This window comes from Armigeres subalbatus, chromosome 3, assembly GCF_024139115.2.
Source record: "Armigeres subalbatus isolate Guangzhou_Male chromosome 3, GZ_Asu_2, whole genome shotgun sequence".
NCBI lineage: Eukaryota > Metazoa > Arthropoda > Insecta > Diptera > Culicidae > Armigeres > Armigeres subalbatus.
This window is the reverse complement of record NC_085141.1, coordinates 28,521,234-28,540,859: the sequence shown is the minus strand read 5'-3', so window position 1 is coordinate 28,540,859 and position 19,626 is coordinate 28,521,234. Positions and strand designations below refer to the sequence as shown.

General features: G+C 47.1%; 1 protein-coding gene across 6 annotated transcripts in view; it reads right to left on the bottom strand.

Moving 5' to 3' along the window:
- Positions 1-700: 700 nt before the first annotated feature.
- Positions 701-19,626, bottom strand: part of LOC134220230 (myotubularin-related protein 13) — a 76,001-nt gene continuing 57,075 nt past the window's right edge. For all 6 annotated transcript variants that reach the window (XM_062699224.1, XM_062699223.1, XM_062699225.1 and 3 more), the window contains exons 3-9: positions 19,432-19,517; positions 14,115-19,360; positions 13,894-14,049; positions 13,615-13,833; positions 13,422-13,546; positions 13,259-13,347; positions 701-2,034 (exon numbers count right to left, since the gene is read on the bottom strand). In XM_062699224.1, coding sequence (XP_062555208.1) covers positions 1,942-2,034; positions 13,259-13,347; positions 13,422-13,546; positions 13,615-13,833; positions 13,894-14,049; positions 14,115-19,360; positions 19,432-19,517 — 6,014 coding nt within the window. In that variant the 3' untranslated portion in view covers positions 701-1,941. The remainder of the gene's footprint in view (positions 2,035-13,258; positions 13,348-13,421; positions 13,547-13,614; positions 13,834-13,893; positions 14,050-14,114; positions 19,361-19,431; positions 19,518-19,626) is intronic.

Genomic DNA, 19,626 nt, shown 5'->3' with positions numbered 1-19,626 from the left:
CATTTATTTACTTAAATTGTTTCATACTTTTATCGTTATTTCAAATAATAGATACTTTCGCAAAAATTCCACATTTCGTTAAAATTTGTACAAGATCGTGATAAATCCCAACTGGTGGTGGTTTTCACTTATAATATCATTTTTGTCCAACTGTTTTTGCGTTAATTTCAATTTGTGTGGTGTTCTTTCGCTAAATGGAGCGCAAATGAATGGAAGCTGTTAAGGATTTCTACGATCGTTCAAAACACCTAGAAGTCCAATCGAAATTATATATTTGGAAGAGAAATTTAACTAAATGTGGATGATTTTAGATCACATAACAATAAGACAGTTGCGGGAAGACTGGCAAGAGACAATCCTTGAAAGTACGTACCGGATGCCAAAAAAGCGCTAATTGGTTTCAATGCAGATTGACTCGGGAATGGTTGTGTCGGGTTCATCACTGGAACTAGTAGGACTGGTAAATAAACATCGAACGATTGTTTCTCCATCATCTCCATAACATCAAGGAAGACCTGTGCTTTTGAATGTGCGAACGGTATGGTTGAGATCGGAATAATATTATTCCTATGCAATGTAATGAGAGTAACGAAAAAAAAAACTGACTGAATGGAAATCTACGATGGACACCCCTACAATCTATCTAGTTATTTCGAGCTTGGTCCTAGCAATATATTTAGAGAGTAGAGTATATATATGATGCAAAGCAAGTTTGTATATAAAGTCGAATATCACATGTGACAGGTTTTGCTGTGGAAACAAAAAATTAAGGAAATCAAAAACTGGTGAAGCTTATTGTTGTAAACCATTATGAGTTAGGCTTGCAGTATTCTCTCAATTACCTAATGCATAATATTTGAGCTGTTTCTTCTCACACATCCTCTAATTCTTAGGAATTAAAAATCTAACAAAGAACTGATTTCAACACTTATAAACGATAAACTATAACTACTACTAACATAAACATTTTTACATATGTATATTACAAATAAGCTATATAAAAAGCCTCCCCATCTAGCACAGTGCAGTATGTTTTAATTACTATTTGCCAAAAGGAGAAACGCCATATAAAAAGCAATAAATTCTTTCTAAAAGAATTCAATTTTTCCTTAGTTTCAATGGAAAAAAGAATAAATGCGTTCAAACACTGAAATAAAAGCATACGACAAAACATCTTTTGGTATATCCTTGCAGGTTGGGGTGGGCCAAACTGTCAATGTTGTAAAATTAGTGCTAAATCATAAAAAAAAACAATGGGGTACCTATCGTAATGTTATTTTCATATTTAACATCACCATCTCACTGATTTATTTTTCAAACATTGACATCCCTGGACACCCCAATCCAAAAGCAGTACAGGATTTCACGTAATAGTTATCTTTCTTTAAGAATGTTCCAATGTTTTAATACACATACCTTGTAATATGACACTAGTCTCTAGTCGATCCCGTGAAAGTTTCTTTACCTATTCCGAACATTAGCGAAAATATCACGTAAAATATCGAGTTTCATCTAACAATGACTGAACAGGTGAACGAACACTTAAAATACTTTTATTAAGAATATCCTTCGCTTCGCTTGTCGTAGGTCGCCTTTCTGTGCTCTGTTCGGTCGATCAGAAAACTATTCAAAGAACAAACGAAGCAACGCACAGTTACTAATTCATTCCGAATTTATAATTCGGACGTTCATGTTGATATGATTTTTTTCTGTTTTTTTTTTGTTTAAATGTGGGTGTTTGATTGATTCTATTTTTCTGTGTCTTATTTTAGATGAGTATGTTCGCTTACTGTTCCACTTTCGAAATCCGTTGGGAAAATCTTTAGTTTTTTTTTTCATATTTTGTAGTGATTTCCTATTATAGTCTACCATTTTACTCCATTAATGTATGTTTCTACCGCACACACGGAAATACGAAATATGTAGTCTGGTAATACCGCTTTACTGCAGACAGGCCTGAATTTTTTCGATCCACTCCTGGGCGCTAGTTGCGTCTGCCGCGTAAAAATTGTACGTCCTACGGCTTGTTTTTAGCTAAAACGAAATAGGAGAGCAAATTAGTAGTGAGATTTATGGGCAATTGTACTTTTAATTTTTACTAAAATTCAAAGAATAAATCACCTATTGGCGAAGGTGCCTATTTAGCATCGCTTTGGGGGAGCTAATGTTTTTTTTTTTTTTTTTTTTTTTTTTCTTGAGCAAGGGTAAACGGAAATCTGCAACCAGACACCTGAGGAGGTACTCAGGTAGTGTGGGGATGGGTATGTCATGTAACTCTTACCCGACCCACTAAAACCAAAACCCTTTCGCCAGTCCGTACCCCGGCCCGCAATTAAGCAATACATCAGGGGGGGACTATTGAGAACGCTCACGCCTATGCTAACGCACTTGACGTCAATACACACAACATCGACTTCAAGGGTGGCTACCTCACCACCCGTCGATCGCAAGCTATGATGGTAACCTAACGGTCCGTATCATAATCTCACGTTGGAGACGAGCACCCCGACAACAACCACCGCGCGTGAACCGCAATGACCTCTATATCTACATACTGAGGTCCCTGCAGCCCACCCGCGACATGTTGGTTGTCGGGGTGAGCAAGGTGTTCACTGCATCACAGGTGCCCTTACTGCACTCGTTGGTTTTGTTCAAGACGCCACCACCGCTGCAGTTTCGACATGATCTGTTGAGATGCTGTGTTCACCGCATTCCATATAGCTTCTTCCCGGCACATCCTCTCGACGAGGTTGTCCGGGGTTGTATCCATACCACTAATAAGCAGCATGGTATTGCGTTCTACCTCGAATCGCGGGCATGCGAACATCACATGCTCTGCCGATTCTACCTCACCTACACATTCAGGACACTCCGCAGAATCTGCGAAGCCAAACCTGTGTAGGAATTTCTTAAAGCAGCCATGTTCAGACAACACCTGTGTTAGGTGGAAGTTGACTTGACCATGCTTCCTATCAACCCAGTTGGACACATCTGGAATCAGTCTGTGGGTCCAACGACCTTTGACTGCGGTGTCCCATGCTCTTTGCCATTTGAGCAACGAAGCTGCTCTCTTGACACGTCGCACTTGCACCGAGTCCCTTTCGTTGTAGCACTCCACATCCTCCTCTAGGAGTGTGTCGATCGGCATCATTCCAGCTATAACGCACACCGCCTCATATGATATGGTGCGATATGCGCTCGCGACACGTAAGCACATCAGCCGGTGTACTCTGATCAATTTCTTTACATTGTACTCGGCTTTTAGTGCTACGGCCCATGCCGGCACGCCATAACGGATGATAGACAATGCTACGCCAGTTATCAGCCTACGCACTTGACTATGCACCGCCGATCTGTTGGACATCATTCGTGATAAAGATTTTATCGCCAATGAAGCCCGCTGACATGCATAATCGACGTGGCTCGTAAAATTGAGCTTATCATCGATCATCACGCCCAGATGCTTGAGAGACCTCACGGAGTTAACTGTGCAGGTCCCTACTCTTATCCTCGCCTGTTGCAGCCCATGACGGTTATGCACTACCACAACTTCTGTCTTGTGATGTGCAAGGGACAACCGCCTCGAGTTGAGCCATTCCTCCACTCTGCCAATCGCGTATGAAGCCTTCAGTTCGACTTCGACGAGAGTGTCACCTGCTACTTCTAGCATTACGTCATCCGCGAAGCCTTCTATCTTCACTCCGGCCGGAAGACTTAGGCGTAATACTCCATCGTACATAATATTCCACAGAACCGGTCCGAGGATCGATCCCTGTGGAACACCCGCGGACACTACGATCGACTTTTGACCGGCATCAGTGTTGTATAACAGCACCCTATTCTGAAAATAGCTTTTCAGTATCCTGCACAGGTAATCCGGAACTCTCAATCGGTGCAGGGAGTCAGCAATTGCTGCCCAGCTAGCATTGTTGAACGCGTTTTTACATCGAGTGTAATCAACGCGCAGTACCTAATACCTCTTCTGTTTAGACCTCTCGCTATTTTGGCCGTATCCGTTACCGCTCGAATTGCTTCGATGGTAGAACGGCCCTTACGGAAGCCATACTGGTTGCTAGATAAGCCACCAGCACACTCTGTATAGGCCGACAATCTATTCAGAATGACCCTCTCTAGCAGCTTTCCAGCTGTGTCGAGTAGGCAATTGGTCTGTATGCCGAAGGATCCCCGGCTGTTTGCCAGGCTTCGGTAATAGCACCAATTTCTGCCGTTTCCATCGATCTGGGAAGTTTCCTTCGTCCATGCATCTCTGGAGGCAGCTCCTGAACATATCTGGATTGGCAAGAATGGCGTGTTTAAGGGCCAGGTTTGGAATACCATCCGGGCCTGGCGCCTTATTGAGCTTAAGTTTTCTTGCGGCTACGATAAGCTCTTCGTTAGTCACTAGCGGTACCACGTCGACTGACTCGTACGGTGTAGCGGGCCAGTCCGATGGTTCATGTGTCGGAAACAGTCCCTCTACTATACTGGCTAACAGCTCTGGGGATCTTTCAGGAGGTGTGCTATTGGTCCTAGACATCACTATCCTGTATGCATCGCCCCACGGGGTGTCATTCGCCATCCTGCACAGCTGTTCGAAGCAGGCTCGCTTGCTACATTTAATCTCGTAGTTCAGGGCTCTGCTCGCTGTCCGGAATACCCCTCGTCTATCGAGTCGCTCAGCGTCTGTTCTAGCACGTCGCAACCTTCTTTTAGCTTTAAGACAGGTTCTACGAAGATCTGCAATCGTGTCAGACCACCAGTACACTGGTTGTCGATTTCCTGGGGACTGGGTCTTCCTTGGCATCGCCACGTCGCAAGCACGTGTAAGTACTTCCGTCAGGTCGTTACCGCTTAGTCCTGTAGTCCTACTCTCCCAGCGCAGCGCCTCCACCAACAGCTCTTGATTGAACTGTGACGTGCGCCATCCGGGATCCGTTGCACCACCTCTTCTCGTCGTAGTTCTCCGGGTATACTCGACCATAAAACGTACTTCCTGATGGTCGCTAGAAGTATGACCCTCGTGGACCATCCATCTCGGTTCTTCAGTCCATCCTGCGCTGCAGAAGGTGACATCGATACATGAATCACCGCTCGGTCCTCTGAACGTTGGCACTTGACCTTCGTTCAGCAGAACTACGTTCAATACCGCTAGTGACTCTAACAGGATATGACCTCTAGCGTTAGTAAACCGGGAACCCCAGTCCACTGCCCACGCATTGAAGTCACCTGCTACAACTACTGGTTTAAGGCCAGTTAGCTTCGCCGCAAGAGTATCAACTACCCTAGTGTACTGCTCTATACTCCATCTAGGAGGACAGTAGCAGCTACAAAAGTAAACACCGTTTACCTTTGCTATGACGAAACCCTCATCGTTAGGCGAAGATATTATCTTCTGGATGGGGTAGCGCCCACAAGTCCAGATTCCCACCATACCGGACTTGTCCGCAATCCAGCTGCCGTTTCCAGCAGGGATGCGGTATGGGTCGGACAGCAAGGCAACATCAGCTTTACACTCGATAACCAGGGGCAGCAGGGACAGTAGGGACAGCATGGACCATGTCCAAGGGCTTGACGACCCCTCCCCAGCTGTCTGCGAGTCAGGGAGAATTGCCTAGGGCGTGGTGGGATTTAGCAGTGGGCTCTGCTAAAATCCCTCCCAAAAAACCACAAGTGCCCGTAAGCAGACTCTATCAAAGCGACTGTGTGCCGCTTCAAAAGCACAAGCCCAGGGAGTGCCATTGGCACATCAGGATTGATCCCAGTAAGATCCTGATTATGGTATACTGGTTGCATGTTATTGGTCTTGTTTTTGGATATTGAGATATTGTGAACGCAAGGGCTGGTAGTCTGGTTATTCTATTCTCTTAGTAAGGCCGGGTGACACCGACCTGAAACGGCGAATGGGCTAATGGCCAGGCTGTCTTCCGTCCCCTAAAACCGTGGCAGGCCTTGTGGCACGCGGTACAATCCTGTGGCTCAGCTGGTAGCTGAGTGGGAGTAGGCTCAGATGCTCCTTCCTGACTAGCGCTGATCTGGCTCTGAACACGAAAGTGTCAACCCTCGCATGGCCTCCCTGCATGCCGCAAGGTATGTATAGATAACCATGGGATCGCGAAGGCGACTACACCAACAGGATTCGACAGCAGCCGCAAGGGGACCCAACAAACATGAGTTTCCCATTAAAAATTTCAAAAACGACGAAGGAAGGAGGTGAGGCGAATGGCGACAAGGAGAACCCTTTCGCCAGGCGCAGTGGCCTTTGATCGGTCACCCCAAAGATCGCCGGGGAGGCGATGGCGGAGCACGTGGTGGGTCGGAAGAGGTGCCGGTGGATGTTAAGATGGACGGCCCCACTCTGACCAAAGTCATTAACTCGGTGATGACTAACCACGGTGAGGATGGAGTCCAGACGATGGAGGTGATTACGGACGTTTCGGACGTAATCATGTCCTTCCTGGGCAAACCGAGTGAATTATAGTAAGGACTTAAAACAGGCCGTACTAACCCTCTGCGCTCTAGTCGTGGAGGCGAAGTCGGAGTGGAAGTCCTTGCTGGAAGCCAGTAAGGAGGCGGAGCACAAGATCCGTCTTCTTACTGAAGAAAAGGAATTGGCGGTTAGCCAAGCCAAGAAGGCCTCGAAGGAGGCCGAATCGAAGATTCGGCTCCTTGCAGAAGGGAAGCAGCTGACGGAGAGCCAGACTGCAGAACTTAAACGACGTATGGCTAACAGCGGAGCAACTCCTAAGCTTAGTAGGGTCACGCAGGAGGCGGACCTGAAAGTAGCTAATAAAGCCTCGGCACGGACCGCAGAAAAGGTCCGAGTGGAGACTGAGAGGAAAACCGTACCTCCACCTAGGAAGATACCAGAGGACCGCCGGGAGGAAGATCTACCATGGACAAAGGTAGTGAATCCTAAAAAGGAGAAAAGAAGCCGCCAGCAGGTCGCAAGGAGTGCGACCAAGGGAAAGGATCCAGCCACCGCCAAGAAGGGTAGAGCCCGTGAGGAAAAGGGTGCGCCTTCTAGTGGGAGTGGCAAGCGGAAGGATAGAGGTGAAGCGATCATTGTCAAGGCTGACGATAAAAGCTACGCCGAAGTCCTAAAGACTATGAGAGGCACCGAGAAGCTCTCTAGTCTAGGAGGGGATGTCAACTGCATCCGAAGAACGCGCAAAGGCGAGATGATTCTCGTCTTGAAGCGGGATGCTACTCGGAAGAGCTCCGAGTATAAAAAGTTGACGGAAGAGGTCCTGGGTGACAGGGTCCAGGTTAGAGCCCTGTGCCCAGTCCTGAACATCCAGTGCAAGGGCATGGATGAAATAACCGAAGCCGGAGACCTGGTAGACGCACTGAAGGATCAGTGTAATGTCGAGATCCAGGAATCCGCGATTCGGTTACGCAAAGGCTTTGCGGGAATGCAGGTTGCCTCATTCCAAGTACCTATGGCTGAGGCCAAGAAGGTGCTGGATAAGGTAAAACTGAAGGTGGGTTGGTCGGTGTGCTCGCTGAGCACAAGCCAACCCAATCAGGCCTGCTACAGGTGCCTTGGCCACGGTCATAAGTCCTATGACTGTAAGGGACCTGACCGTAGTAAGCTGTGCCGTAGGTGCGGAGCCGAAAACCACCAGGCTCGCACCTGCCAGGCTGCACCGAGATGCCTGATCTGTCCTACGGGGGCAGACAACAGGCATCTCACCGGTGCGCAGGCCTGTCCGGCCTCTAGAAGGGTCCAGACATGCAAGTAACACAGCTAAACTTGAACCACTGCGAGGCGGCCCAGCTGCTGCTACAACAGTCGGTTATCGAGTGGGGGAGCTAATGAGAAGGACAGGAATCGACATGGTTTAACGATTTTACAGAGTCCTTTAGCTACTTGGATTTGTCCATGACATTGATATTTTAGTCGTAATGGTGAGAAGATGGAGACTAAGGAGGGAAGCTTAGGAGATTGCACTAGTCATCAACACGTCGATAAAATGATAGTGAGATGCTGAAGAAAAGACAATGTTAGTCGTCCGCCACGAGTTTGTATTGAAATGGTTGATGAGTTCGTGCACTTCGAATACGAGTCGTGACAGGAAATGCTACATACACTGACCAGTGACAACAGTTTTCTAATATCAACGTGAGTTAAGTTGGCTAGTCCAGCGGTTCTCAACCTTTTTCTTGAGAGGTACCCCTTCAAACTTTTGCATTAATTGAGGTACCCCCTCTTGAAAGTAGCCTTCCGCAGCTCTTGATAAGAGGCTTTCGAGTCTATTGAATGGCGGCTTTTGAGTCACTTAAAAGGAGGTTTCCTTTGCATCAGAAAAGGACGCTTCTGAGCCTATTGAAAGAAGAATTCCGAGCTTCTTAAAGGGAGGCTTCTGATCCTCTTGAAAGGAGCTTCTTAATCTCTTGAAAATATGCTTCCGCACCTCTTGATAAGAAGCTTCTAAACCCCTTGTAGAGACGCTTTCAAGCATTTTGAATGGTGTCTTTTAAGCTACTCAAAAGAAGGCTTCCTTTGCATCTTTGAAAGATGCTTCTGAACGTTTTGAAAGTATGCTGCCAACCCCTTTGGAAGAAGCCGAGCTACTTGAAGGGAGGCATCCGAAGCTCTTGAAAGAAGGATTCCGATTCACTTGAAAGTAGGCTTCGAGCCTTTTACGGCTTTCTGCCTCTTAAAACGAGGCTTCCGGGCCTCTTGGAAGCAGGCGTCCGGGCCTATTGAAAGGAAGATTTTGAGCCTCTTGAGAGGAGGCTTCCGAGCCTCTTAAAGGAGGTTTCCGAGCCTCTTGAAAGGAGGCTTCCAAGCCTCTTGAAAGGAAGCTTCCGAGCCTCTTGAAAGGAGGCTTTCGGGCCTCTTGAAAGGAGCTTTCCGAGCCTCTTGAGAGGAGGCTTCCTAGCCTCTTGAAAGGAGGCTTCCAAGTCTCTTGAAAGGAAGCTTCCAAGCCTCTTGAAAAGAGGCTTTCAAGCCTCTTGGAAGGAGGCTTTCAAGCCTCTTGAAAGGAGGCTTTCAAGCCTCTTGAAACGAGGCTTTCGAGCCTCTTGAAAGGAGCTTTCCGAGCCTCTTGAAAGAAGCTTTCCGAGCCTCTTGAAAGGAGCTTTCCGAGCCTCTTGAAAGGAGGCTTTCGAGCCTCTTGAAAGGAGGCTTTCGAGCCTTTTGAAAGGAGGCTTTCGAGCCTTTTGAAAGGAGGCTTTCGAGCCTCTTGAAAGGAGGCTTCCGAGCCTCTTGAAAGGAGGCTTCCGAGCCTCTTGAAAGGAGCTTCTTGAAAGGAGGCTTCTGAGCCTCTTGAAAGGAGGCTTCTGAGCCTCTTGAAAGGAGGCTTCCAGCCTGTTGAAAGGAGGCTCTGAGCCTCTTGAAAGGAGGCTTGAGCCTCTTGAAAGGAGGCTTGAGCCTCTTGAAAGGAGGCTTCTGAGCCTCTTGAAAGGAGGCTTCCTGAGCCTCTTGAAAGGAAGCCTGAGCCTCTCTTGAAAGGAGGCTTCTGAGCCTCTTGAAAGGAGGCTGAGCCTCTTGAAAGGAGGCTTCTGAGCCTCTTGAAAGGAGGCTTCCTGAGCCTCTTGAAAGGAGGCTTCCAGCCTCTTGAAAGGAGGCTCTGAGCCTCTTGAAAGGAGGCTTGAGCCTCTTGAAAGGAGGCTTCCAGCTCTTGAAAGGAGGCTTCCTGAGCCTCTTGAAAGGAGGCTTCCAGCCTCTTGAAAGGAGGCTTCCTGAGCCTCTTGAAAGGAGGCTTCTGAGCCTCTTGAAAGGAGGCTTCTGAGCCTCTTGAAAGGAGGCTTCTGAGCCTCTTGAAAGGAGGCTTCCTGAGCCTCTTGAAAGGAGGCTTCTGAGCCTCTTGAAAGGAGGATTCCTGAGCCTCTTGAAAGGAGGATTCTGAGGCCTCTTGAAAGGAGGCTTCCTGAGCCTCTTGAAAGGAGGCTTCTGAGCCTCTTGAAAGGAGGCTTCTGAGCCTCTTGAAAGGAGGCTTCTGAGCCTCTTGAAAGGAGGCTTCCGAGCCTCTTGAAAGAAGGCTTCTGAGCCTCTTGAAAGGAGGCTTCCTGAGCCTCTTGAGAGTAGGCTTCCTGAGCCTCTTGAAAGGAGGCTTCCAGCCTCTTGAAAGGAGGCTTCTGAGCCTCTTGAAAGGAGGCTTCTGAGCCTCTTGAAAGGAGGCTTCTGAGCCTCTTGAAAGGAGGCTTGAGCCTCTTGAAAGGAGGCTTCCAGCCTCTTGAAAGGAGGCTTCCTGAGCCTCTTGAAAGGAGGCTTCTGAGCCTCTTGAAAGGAGGCTTCCTGAGCCTCTTGAAAGGAGGCTCTGAGCCTCTTGAAATGAGGCTTCGAGCCTCTTGAAAGGAGGCTTCCTGAGCCTCTTGAAAGGAGGATTCTGAGCCTCTTGAAAGGAGGCTTCTGAGCCTCTTGAGAGAAGGCTTCCGTGCCTCTTGAAATGAGGCTTCTGAGCCTCTTGAAAAAAGGCTTCCGAGCCTCTTGAAATGTGGCTTCCGTGCCTCTTGAAATGAGGCTTCTGAGCCTCTTGAAAAAAGGCTTCCGAGCCTCTTGAAATGAGGCTTCCGAGCCTCTTGAAAGGAGGCTTCCGAGCCTCTTGAAAGGAGGCTTCCGAGCCTCTTGAAAGGAGGCTTCCGAGCCTCTTGAAAGGAGGCTTCCGAGCCTCTTGAAAGGAGGCTTCCGAGCCTCTTGAAAGGACGATTCCAAACCTTTCGAAATGAGGATTTCGAGCCTCTTGAAAGGAGGCTTCCGAGCCTCTTGAAAAGAGGCTTCCGAACCTCTTGAAAAGAGGCTTCCGAGCCTCTTGAAAGGAGGTTTCCGAGCCGCTCGAAAGGAGGCTTCCGAGCCTCTTGAAAGGAGGCTTCCGAGCCTCTTGAAAGGAGGCTTCCGAGCCTCTTGAAGTGAGCCTTTTGAAAAGAACCATCCGAACCACTTGCAAGGAGGCTTCCGAGCTTTTTTTCTTGCGAACCTCTTGAAGGGATGCTTTTTGAAAAAAGGCTTACGACTCTCTTTCCACCAGGCATCCGGCCATCTTGCAAGGAGAAATAGGCCTCTTGAAAGGAAGCTTTCGAACTCTTCGAGAGAAGATTGCATATAAAATTTGCTCATTCGACATTTGTCCGTTTGATCTTTTGTTCCTCAGTCCTCCATACGCTGTTCTAGTTGAGGAGAGCAGGGTTCAATTATCTTTGATTTACTGATCGCCATGCATATTATGTACAAGACAAAGTATTGAAATGAAAAAATCACAATTATTAAAACTTTATCAATAAGCTCCGATTGGAATTGTAATACGTCCGCCATTATGCATTTTTATCCGAGGTACCCCCTAGGGCCAGCGAAGGTACCCCCAGGGGTACATGTACCTCAGGTTGAGAACCGCTGGGCTAGTCGAATAAATGAACTACAATTGAGGCTGATGCTAGTTAGGTCTCAATTATGGTTTTAATAGCCGTATCATTGGTAGTGTTTTTTGATATTGTTATCTTGTGAACGCGCGTGCTGGCAGCCGAGTTATATTCTACTCTCTTAGTAATGCCGAGACACACCGTCTCGAAACAACTAATATTCAGACTGTCTTCCGTCTAATAAACCTTGACCGGCTTTGTAGCACGCCGTCCTAATCTTGTCACCTAGTTTTACCTACTGGAAGTAGGCTCAGATGGAATTACCTGACTAACGCTGGTCTGGCTCTGAACACGCAAGTGTCAACCCTAGCATGGCCTCCCTGCATGCTCGCATGTATGGACAACCATGGGTTCATGAAGGCGACTACTTCATAGAGACGCGATAAGCGCAGCGGTAAACCTATTCGCAAGGAGGGATATGATAAGGTCTAAACACCCAATAGTGGAATGGAATGATGAGAGCTGATAGCCAGGCTCTGCGATAATCGATTTCATGGGAGGTCGTAATAACATCAGCAGCAAGAAACTGCAATAGAACCTTCGGGCCCTTCAAGAAAAAAAACGCGCTCGTTAGGCGGCATGCTAGAAGCGAGAAGGCAAAAAAGGAGCCTAGTCGAGCCCTCCCCCTTCGAAGCAGGTGCGACGATGACACAAAAAGCGATTGACTACGCCATGCGTGTCAACGAGGAGAGAACTAGGGCACGTGCTCCAAACGCGCCAGGCAGCGGTAGATAGAGAAAGCCTGAGCAACTTGTGAGCAGATTTGGGTTTTGATTCTTGCCAAGATTACTTCTATTTTTTATTCTTTCCTTATCGCCCTATCCGTCTTCTTTTTCTTTTTTTCTTCCTACTTCCTTTTCCATCTTCTATCATTTCTTTATCTTTTCCTCTTTTTTTTCTTCCTTCGTTTCTCTTTTGCTTCTATTTTCCCGCCTTTTTTCTTACTTTATTGTCCCTTCTTCTTTCTTCCTTCTCTCATTTTTCATCTTTCTTTCAACTTCCTTTGTTTTTTCCTAAAACCTTCTATGTTTCATAAACCTTCGTCTTTCTTCTTCTTCCTTCTTTATTCCTTCTGTATTCTTCCTTCTTTTTTATTTTTCTTTCTCTTCCCTTATTCCTTCATCCTTTATTCTTCTTTTTTATTTCTTTTTTTCTTCCTTTTTTATTCTTTCTTCCTTTTCGTTTTTCTTGCTTCAATTTTTCATCTTCCTCCTACATTCATCTTCCATCCTTCTTCTTAATTCTTTTTCCTCCTTCCTTATTTTTTCTCTCGACTTTCGCCTCCCTTCTTTCTTCTTCCATCTACCTTCTCCCTTCTTCCGTTTCCTTTTACTTCTTTCTTACTCATTCTTCCTTCCATCTTCCATGGTACGCCATCATACGGTTGGGATTCATTGCAACCCACCTATTTCAGCCTTTCGATAGATTTCATCCTTATGATACTTAACTTTCAGCCTTTCATAGAACACCCCTCCAGAGGATGTGTCAAGCGGTAGAAAAGTTGAACGCCATTTCGGCTGCAACTACTCTTATTGGCTTATTGTCTACTTGCCCAACAGGCGTGCAGACAGCAGGCAACAAGTAGCTAGTAATGGCAATAACGAAGTAGTGCGTAGTCGAAAAGATCGCTCTCGTAAGTAATGTCGAAAGGTGGTAGTAAGGCGAAAGGTCTGTGTCAGGGTTGATGTTCCAACCCCGTCCTCACAATTTAGGTGCCTGGTTGCAGACTCCCATCTTATTGCAATCAAAAACAGAAGTTGAACCTCAATTTCGTTAAGGATATCAAGGTATGGAAAATTTGATTTGTAAGAAATCAACCAGAGTATAAAAATAATATTTGATAGTCACGATGGCATTGTGTTGTGATAATTAAAAATCCCATAAATTTATTACTTACATCGAAGAAAGCTTTCTCGTCAATTTTCTTAGACGGCACCGGAGCTGCCTGAGGTGGTGCCTGCGCCACTGATTGCACTTCGGCTAGTTCTAAAACGATATGTGTGTTAATTAAGTATTGGTACAACAAAAAACCGAAGTATGCAGAAAACTCAAATCCTTACCAATATATCCCTTGCAGTTGCTGTCCTCCATTGCATCGTAATATCTCAGCTGATGTTTATGCGAGTCCAACACAAACCACCTTTGCTTCCAGTTCTTCAGTATTGCACCCCGTTTGTACAAGTACCTATGAATAAAGAGGAAACAAACCATTCGAATCGAATTACACGAGTCACAATCATCTATCTAACTCACCCCTCATGCGTTCGGTCATCCGCCACATTACTGCTGTACTGCTCGTAGTAATGCTGACTTGTCGTGTTCGTGGTGTTCACGCTAGATGAAACGCTATTGTTGTCTCCCTGATTCCTCGCCAACGTTGGCTGGGTACCTTCGACCGCTTTGTACTTGGTGCAATTCTTCGGCACCGATTCCGCACATTTTTCGTGGTAAGTGTTCCCACAATCGACACATCTGAAATGACCCATCAAGGCTTGTTATGAGTTTCCAACAAGAGCACAGTCTCTATATTACCTCAAACCATTAAGTAGTGGACCCCACAGAACATTGCCACAGTGATTGCAGTTGATCGGTGCTGAATAGGCATGTTTTTCGAAGCGATGTGGATGCAAGAAATTCTCCTGATGATATCCGACCTGACGACCGCGCATGATGATCTCCAGAGTAGATCTACCAAACGAAATCAAAATTCAATATTTCCTTATTACTCAATTTTATAATTTGTTAACATTTACCTTTTGTGCAGCAATCGGCCGTGCGATCTGACCAGCGCACTACTAAACGAAGCATGCCTCGTCAGTGAGTCCGAGTGTGGCAGTTCAAGTTTGTCCCAAACTTGGCGCCACTTCTGCGGTAGCAAGCCCCGTTCTGCTTCAGCATTCTTCAACTCTTCCAATAAGCGCGTGAAAGCATCGGCGTCGTACTTGTTCAAACTGTCGTAACCAACGGAGACCACCTTCCGCCGAGGATGCTTGTTGGTCATGCTTCCCGCACTAGCATAGTCACTGTCCTCATCCAGGTTGTCGTTGTTCAGAAGTTCCGGATCGTACGGTGGTCCCTGAGCTAGCTCTTCGTCTAAGTAATACGACCAGATCTCCAACATTGGTATTGAACTTTGTGGTCGAAGCACCTGCCGGTCTGGGTCCGGAGTGTACATAAAGTTGTAGAAACTCGGATTCTTGGCGTGCTGTCGCTCGATGTAATCGAAGAGCGATGGTCCGAATTTTTGAGTATTGGATGCGTGGTTACCGCGGCCAACTCCACTGCCGCCCAGTCCTCCAGGGTAGATGTTATCGTCATCCGAAACAGTAAGGGCTTCTACGACGTGTTTGTGGTGCGAGTTGAGTGATCCACGTTTGTCGTCTATGGCTGTGATGCCGTAATCGACCCGTTCCAGTTCGCAATCGAACAGGAACGTTCGAAAACGGCAACTCACGTGATGGTACGCCAGGAAGCGAAGGTAGAATTCATTGAACTCAAATGCGAGAGGAAATTGTGATTGGATTTGATGAACAGCGTCGAGGAACTGTAAAAAGGTAGGAGCAAATGGTGAACCCGAACTGCTGTTCGGCTTGAGATTACTTCGATGGCCAAAGCGATGACCGAAGGCTAGCCATTCTTTTTCGATCAGGACCCGGAACCCGTCGATGGTTCGATAATACGGATCCAGACACAATTGAGCAAGTGAGGAAATTTGGGCAGTTACGTCCCAACCGTCTTCCAAGGCTAGAGTCACGCTGGATTCTTGGAGGTCCATGAGATCTACGACGGCGCCGGACAGTTGCAGAAGTCCTCGAATTTGCTGGAGCCACTCAGATTGTTCTACAAGCTTGTTGAAGGTTTGGTCGGGTTCCGTGTTTATGCAGGAAGGAAGACAAGCTCGCATCAGCTTTTTGAAAGCGGTCCGCGAGTGTCGTACATCGGTATAGTCAACAGGGATAAACTCGGCGTACATTTCCGACAGCTTGGCTGATTTGGATTGAGATTTTTCACCGAGGAAGTATAATGGCACACGTTGGATGGTATATTGTTGGGGCTGATCCCAGTTGCTGTAATCTCGCAAGGTGGCTGCACTCGTATGGCCACCAGGTTTCAACGAGCCCCATTTATTCTGTTTGGGGGTAGGTCGTAGTGCTCCAAAGCTGGAGAAAGATGAATTGTTAATCGAATAGAGACCAACGTTATTCTTACGGCTTATATCTGGTGTTAGAGTCGAATTATCCGTCCGAGTCATCAGACCGTTAGCTGCCAAAGCTAGCGAATCAAGAGAAAGGTTTGAATCGGAGAAATTTCCCGTATGCCGAATCGGACGAGTGTGGGGAGTAGTTTTAATAACACAAACGAAGTAACGGTCCTGTTCGTGGAAGCTTGCAGAATCCGCTGAATTATTCGACGAACCTGGATGACCCTTGAGCATTCCCATAACACCTTTGGCAAGGGGTACTGCACCTCTTAATAACGTTGCTCCATTTTTGTGACGCCACGTTGCGACCGGTATTCGATGGTGTTTGTAACAACGGGAGAGATTTCTCAAACTATCATCTGACACATCCTTTGGACATACCAACATTGCTGGGTACGTTCGACATAAGCTATAGTTACAGTTTATCGAGCTTATCCGGTATCCTGCTTGAACATCTCCCAAACCAACCCGGAGCCAATCCTTGACATAGCTTCGTTCTTTGAGTCTTTCCACATCCTTGGCCGTCACACGTGGCATGGTGTCTGCCCCGTCATCAGATCCGTCTTCATCCTCCGGATTTTCATTGATTCCCATTGCACTACTTCCATATGTCTCCTCGAAATCTGCGCCAGGAAGAATGTATTTCCGCTTTGTCGCACCTTTCTGCTTAAAACCTGCCTTTTTAGCGGTCCTCAACAAAGTTTTCTTCGCAAAATCTTTCAATGTACCGTTCTTTTCCTTTACTTTATGCAAAGGCGTCGGATTCGTTATTCCATGGGTGGTAGCAAACGCGAAATGTCCAAACTCATCCTCCGGATGTCGCACTCGGTTGATCGTTTTTCGGAACGCTTCGATCGCATCGGCAATCACTTCCTCGTCGAATGCTACCTTGATCAGCTGGAACGTGCACGATCGCAGTTGCATGCCTTCCTGCAGGACTTGCTCCAGATGCTGTAGGTAGATCACCGTAAGGCGCTTTTCTTTGGTAAGCGAGGAAATCGGGAACGCTCGTACGACGCTTTGCTCGCAGCAGTACGGATCGCAGGGACTTCCCTTGAACACGATACGGTAGTTGGTCAGGTAGAGAGCACCCTCCGCCGGTAGAAGATTCGATGTTCCGACTTCCTTGTCTTCGCGACCATCTGCGAGCAAGTAAACTCGCATCGGGTCTCCGATGAGTTCTTCACCTTGGAGGAAATTAGGAAACTGCAGCTTGGGTTTTTGGATTGGAGGTATTCGCTTTGCTTCTCGATTCACGGCTTCTAAGGTTTCAATGTGCATTTGTATAACGCCGGGGACCATTTGGTGTAAATTTCGCAGATGCTCTGGCGTCACGTTCCCTTCGTTGCAGACCCGATCGATAAATTTGCACACCATTTTTGCGACTTGTTGCCCTACTTCGCTAGGATCGTTATCCTCGAAACCTTCGTCACTGTGATCGCTATGACTATGGGATTCTATCACACTATTTGAAACACTAGCGTCGTCATCTGCATGTGAGTCTAGTTTTTGAACTCTTCCACCCTGATTGACGTCCTGTGGTATCAGCAGAAACACCATCCTATTGGCGTAATGTATCGCTTGACTGTACAGAGTTTTCTCCTCGGAGCTGATGAGCTCCTGCTGTTTATCCAGATCAACGGTGGGCCAGATTCGCATCTGATCAGCGGCGATCTCTAGAGCAGACGGTTCTTGAGCACGTGACAGTAACGTCGAACGATCCAGTTTATCACGAGAAACCGAATGCACAAGGCCATTTGTATCAGTTGCCCAACTGCTGTAGGACTTTTCCGAAATCTGTCGGGGGAGATATAGTTCCTTGATGAAGTTTTGCACGTCATGATAGAAAGCGTCCTCCCAGAACTGTTGATTTTTCCACACGGGATGATCTTGGATGCAGGTGTACGCAAATTGAATAACTCCGGTGCAAAGTTTCCGACAGAATGTTGTCGATAGCGGAAGTAGTGCTGCCGCAACTCCGTATTCATCCTTAGATGAATCATCCTGTAGGGCTCGATTCATGAGTTTAACCACTAAGTCGAACTGCTGATGGTCTAGTTGTTTGTTCCCATGAGCTATCTTTGCTAGCTCCCTACAAAGCGTTAACCTAGCGTCACGTTGTTTCAGTATCCTTAATACGGCCGGGAAACTTTTCCTTGCCTCCGTAATTTTGTTGTCGAAGATGCAGCTAATGCAGTTTTTCAACACTTCCAACTTTCTAGCGCTGTTGTTTACCACTGGTCGCAGTTCAAGTACAGGTTTCAGATATGGTCCCATTGGCACTATTCTCTGTGGCGGTCGAATGGTCTGCAATCTCGCCTGCAGATCATTTGCTGCTAATCCTTCGTTGATCACGTTTTGAACTTCTTGTGAATCGATCAAAGGCATAGGTGGTTGATGTATTCGAGCGAATGCCCCTTCCGGCGGCCGCAGTACCTTTTGCTGATATGGCTGCGGACTTGGATTCTCATTGGTATACAGCTGTTTACCCAGCTCCTGGATGTGTACCAAAACTTGGTGGGGATCTTGCGCCTCCTGCTTGAGCAAATCGTTCATTGTACTGTACAGCTCATCCCATGCGTCGCACGGTCTCCAAGGTGGTCCTCGCTCCGTCACGAATCCCGTGAAGAACATACTGTCCAATACCCGTGACAAGAAATCACAATCCACCAGATCTCTCGCTCCCAGGAAACCCGCCCGGTGAAACTGAATGATTGGCTTAGGATTTATCCTGATTAATGTCAGACAAGAACGATAGCCTTGTAGTAGTTGAGCAAACAACCGCATGAACACCGCCCGTATTTCCTTGTCTAGAATTTCATCGCTCTTCTGTTCCCGAAAATTATACCCGTTATTGTTGATGTTGTTCGGTGGGAAGGCCAAATCGGCCCGCGTCAGCTCCGGGTGCAAAACTTGCTGGAGTGCGTTTTCTGTGGATTCCCGCAGTGCCTTGGGTAGTTCGGCCGGTGGTGGCACCAAAGATTGCGGAATGTGGATCGATCCACCATCCAGATCAGCTATGATCACATCGAGCACCTCGGTCACTTCCGTTTGCATCGAGCTATGGATACCCATGATGAAAGGCGTCGGTGTGGATAATACTTCTACCAGCGACGCTGGCAGGATAGGAATGTACACATGACTGTAGCGGAATGGATACATCAGAGCGGTCAGAGCTCGACAGCTATCGGTAAGCCGGGAATAGCTCGTTGAATGGAAGAGAATTTTGTGCTCGGTCATGACTGCGCAGAATAGCAGCATCACATTTTTTATCCCAAGCTGATGAAAGAGAAGGCTAACGCAGGATCCAGTTACGGGGATGGTTGGTGAAACGGGTGGTTGGAGGACCTGTTTGTCGCCTGCGCCTATGGAGAAACGGACCTGTGGTCCCCCGGGCGGAGGAACCTGAATACATCCCAATATACTCCCGATAAGATGATGCAAGTGGAACTTCAGGCTCTCGAGGTACACTGTGTAGATCGTTCCGAGACAGTTTCGGAACGTCTCGATATAGTCCAACCGGGAGACTATCACCAAACATTTCGGTGCATACATGATACTGTGGTGCGTTATGGACGGTGGTCCACTGGAGGTGGCTAACATGGCTCTGCTAGTAGGCGAAAGGTTCTCATCTTCCTCTTCCTCATCAATGGGCTTACTGGGGGTGATGGCGATTGTCTCATTGAAGCAAAGACAAGCACAGTAGTGACGGTTCGCATCGATGTCCGTAAGGACCGAAGCAAAAAACTGGGGCTCCTGGCGAACTGTGGACAGCGACCAGCCTTGAGGTTGACAGAACTGAAACCAGGGAGTTGACGCAGATTTAGATTAAAAAAGAGAACGGAGGAAACACTTTTCATAATACGTACCCATTCAATGCCTTCGATGAAGGGAGTATCAGACCAATCCTTTTCCGGGAAACGCTGCAGGATTTTTCCAGTGCGAGATCCAGTCCCTGTAAGGAAGAAAGAAATTCGTTATTGCGATTAGTTTACTAACGTATTCATGGAAAGACTGTAGATAGGCGTAGCTTGATAGGCAGTTTTTAACCATATTTAATCAAA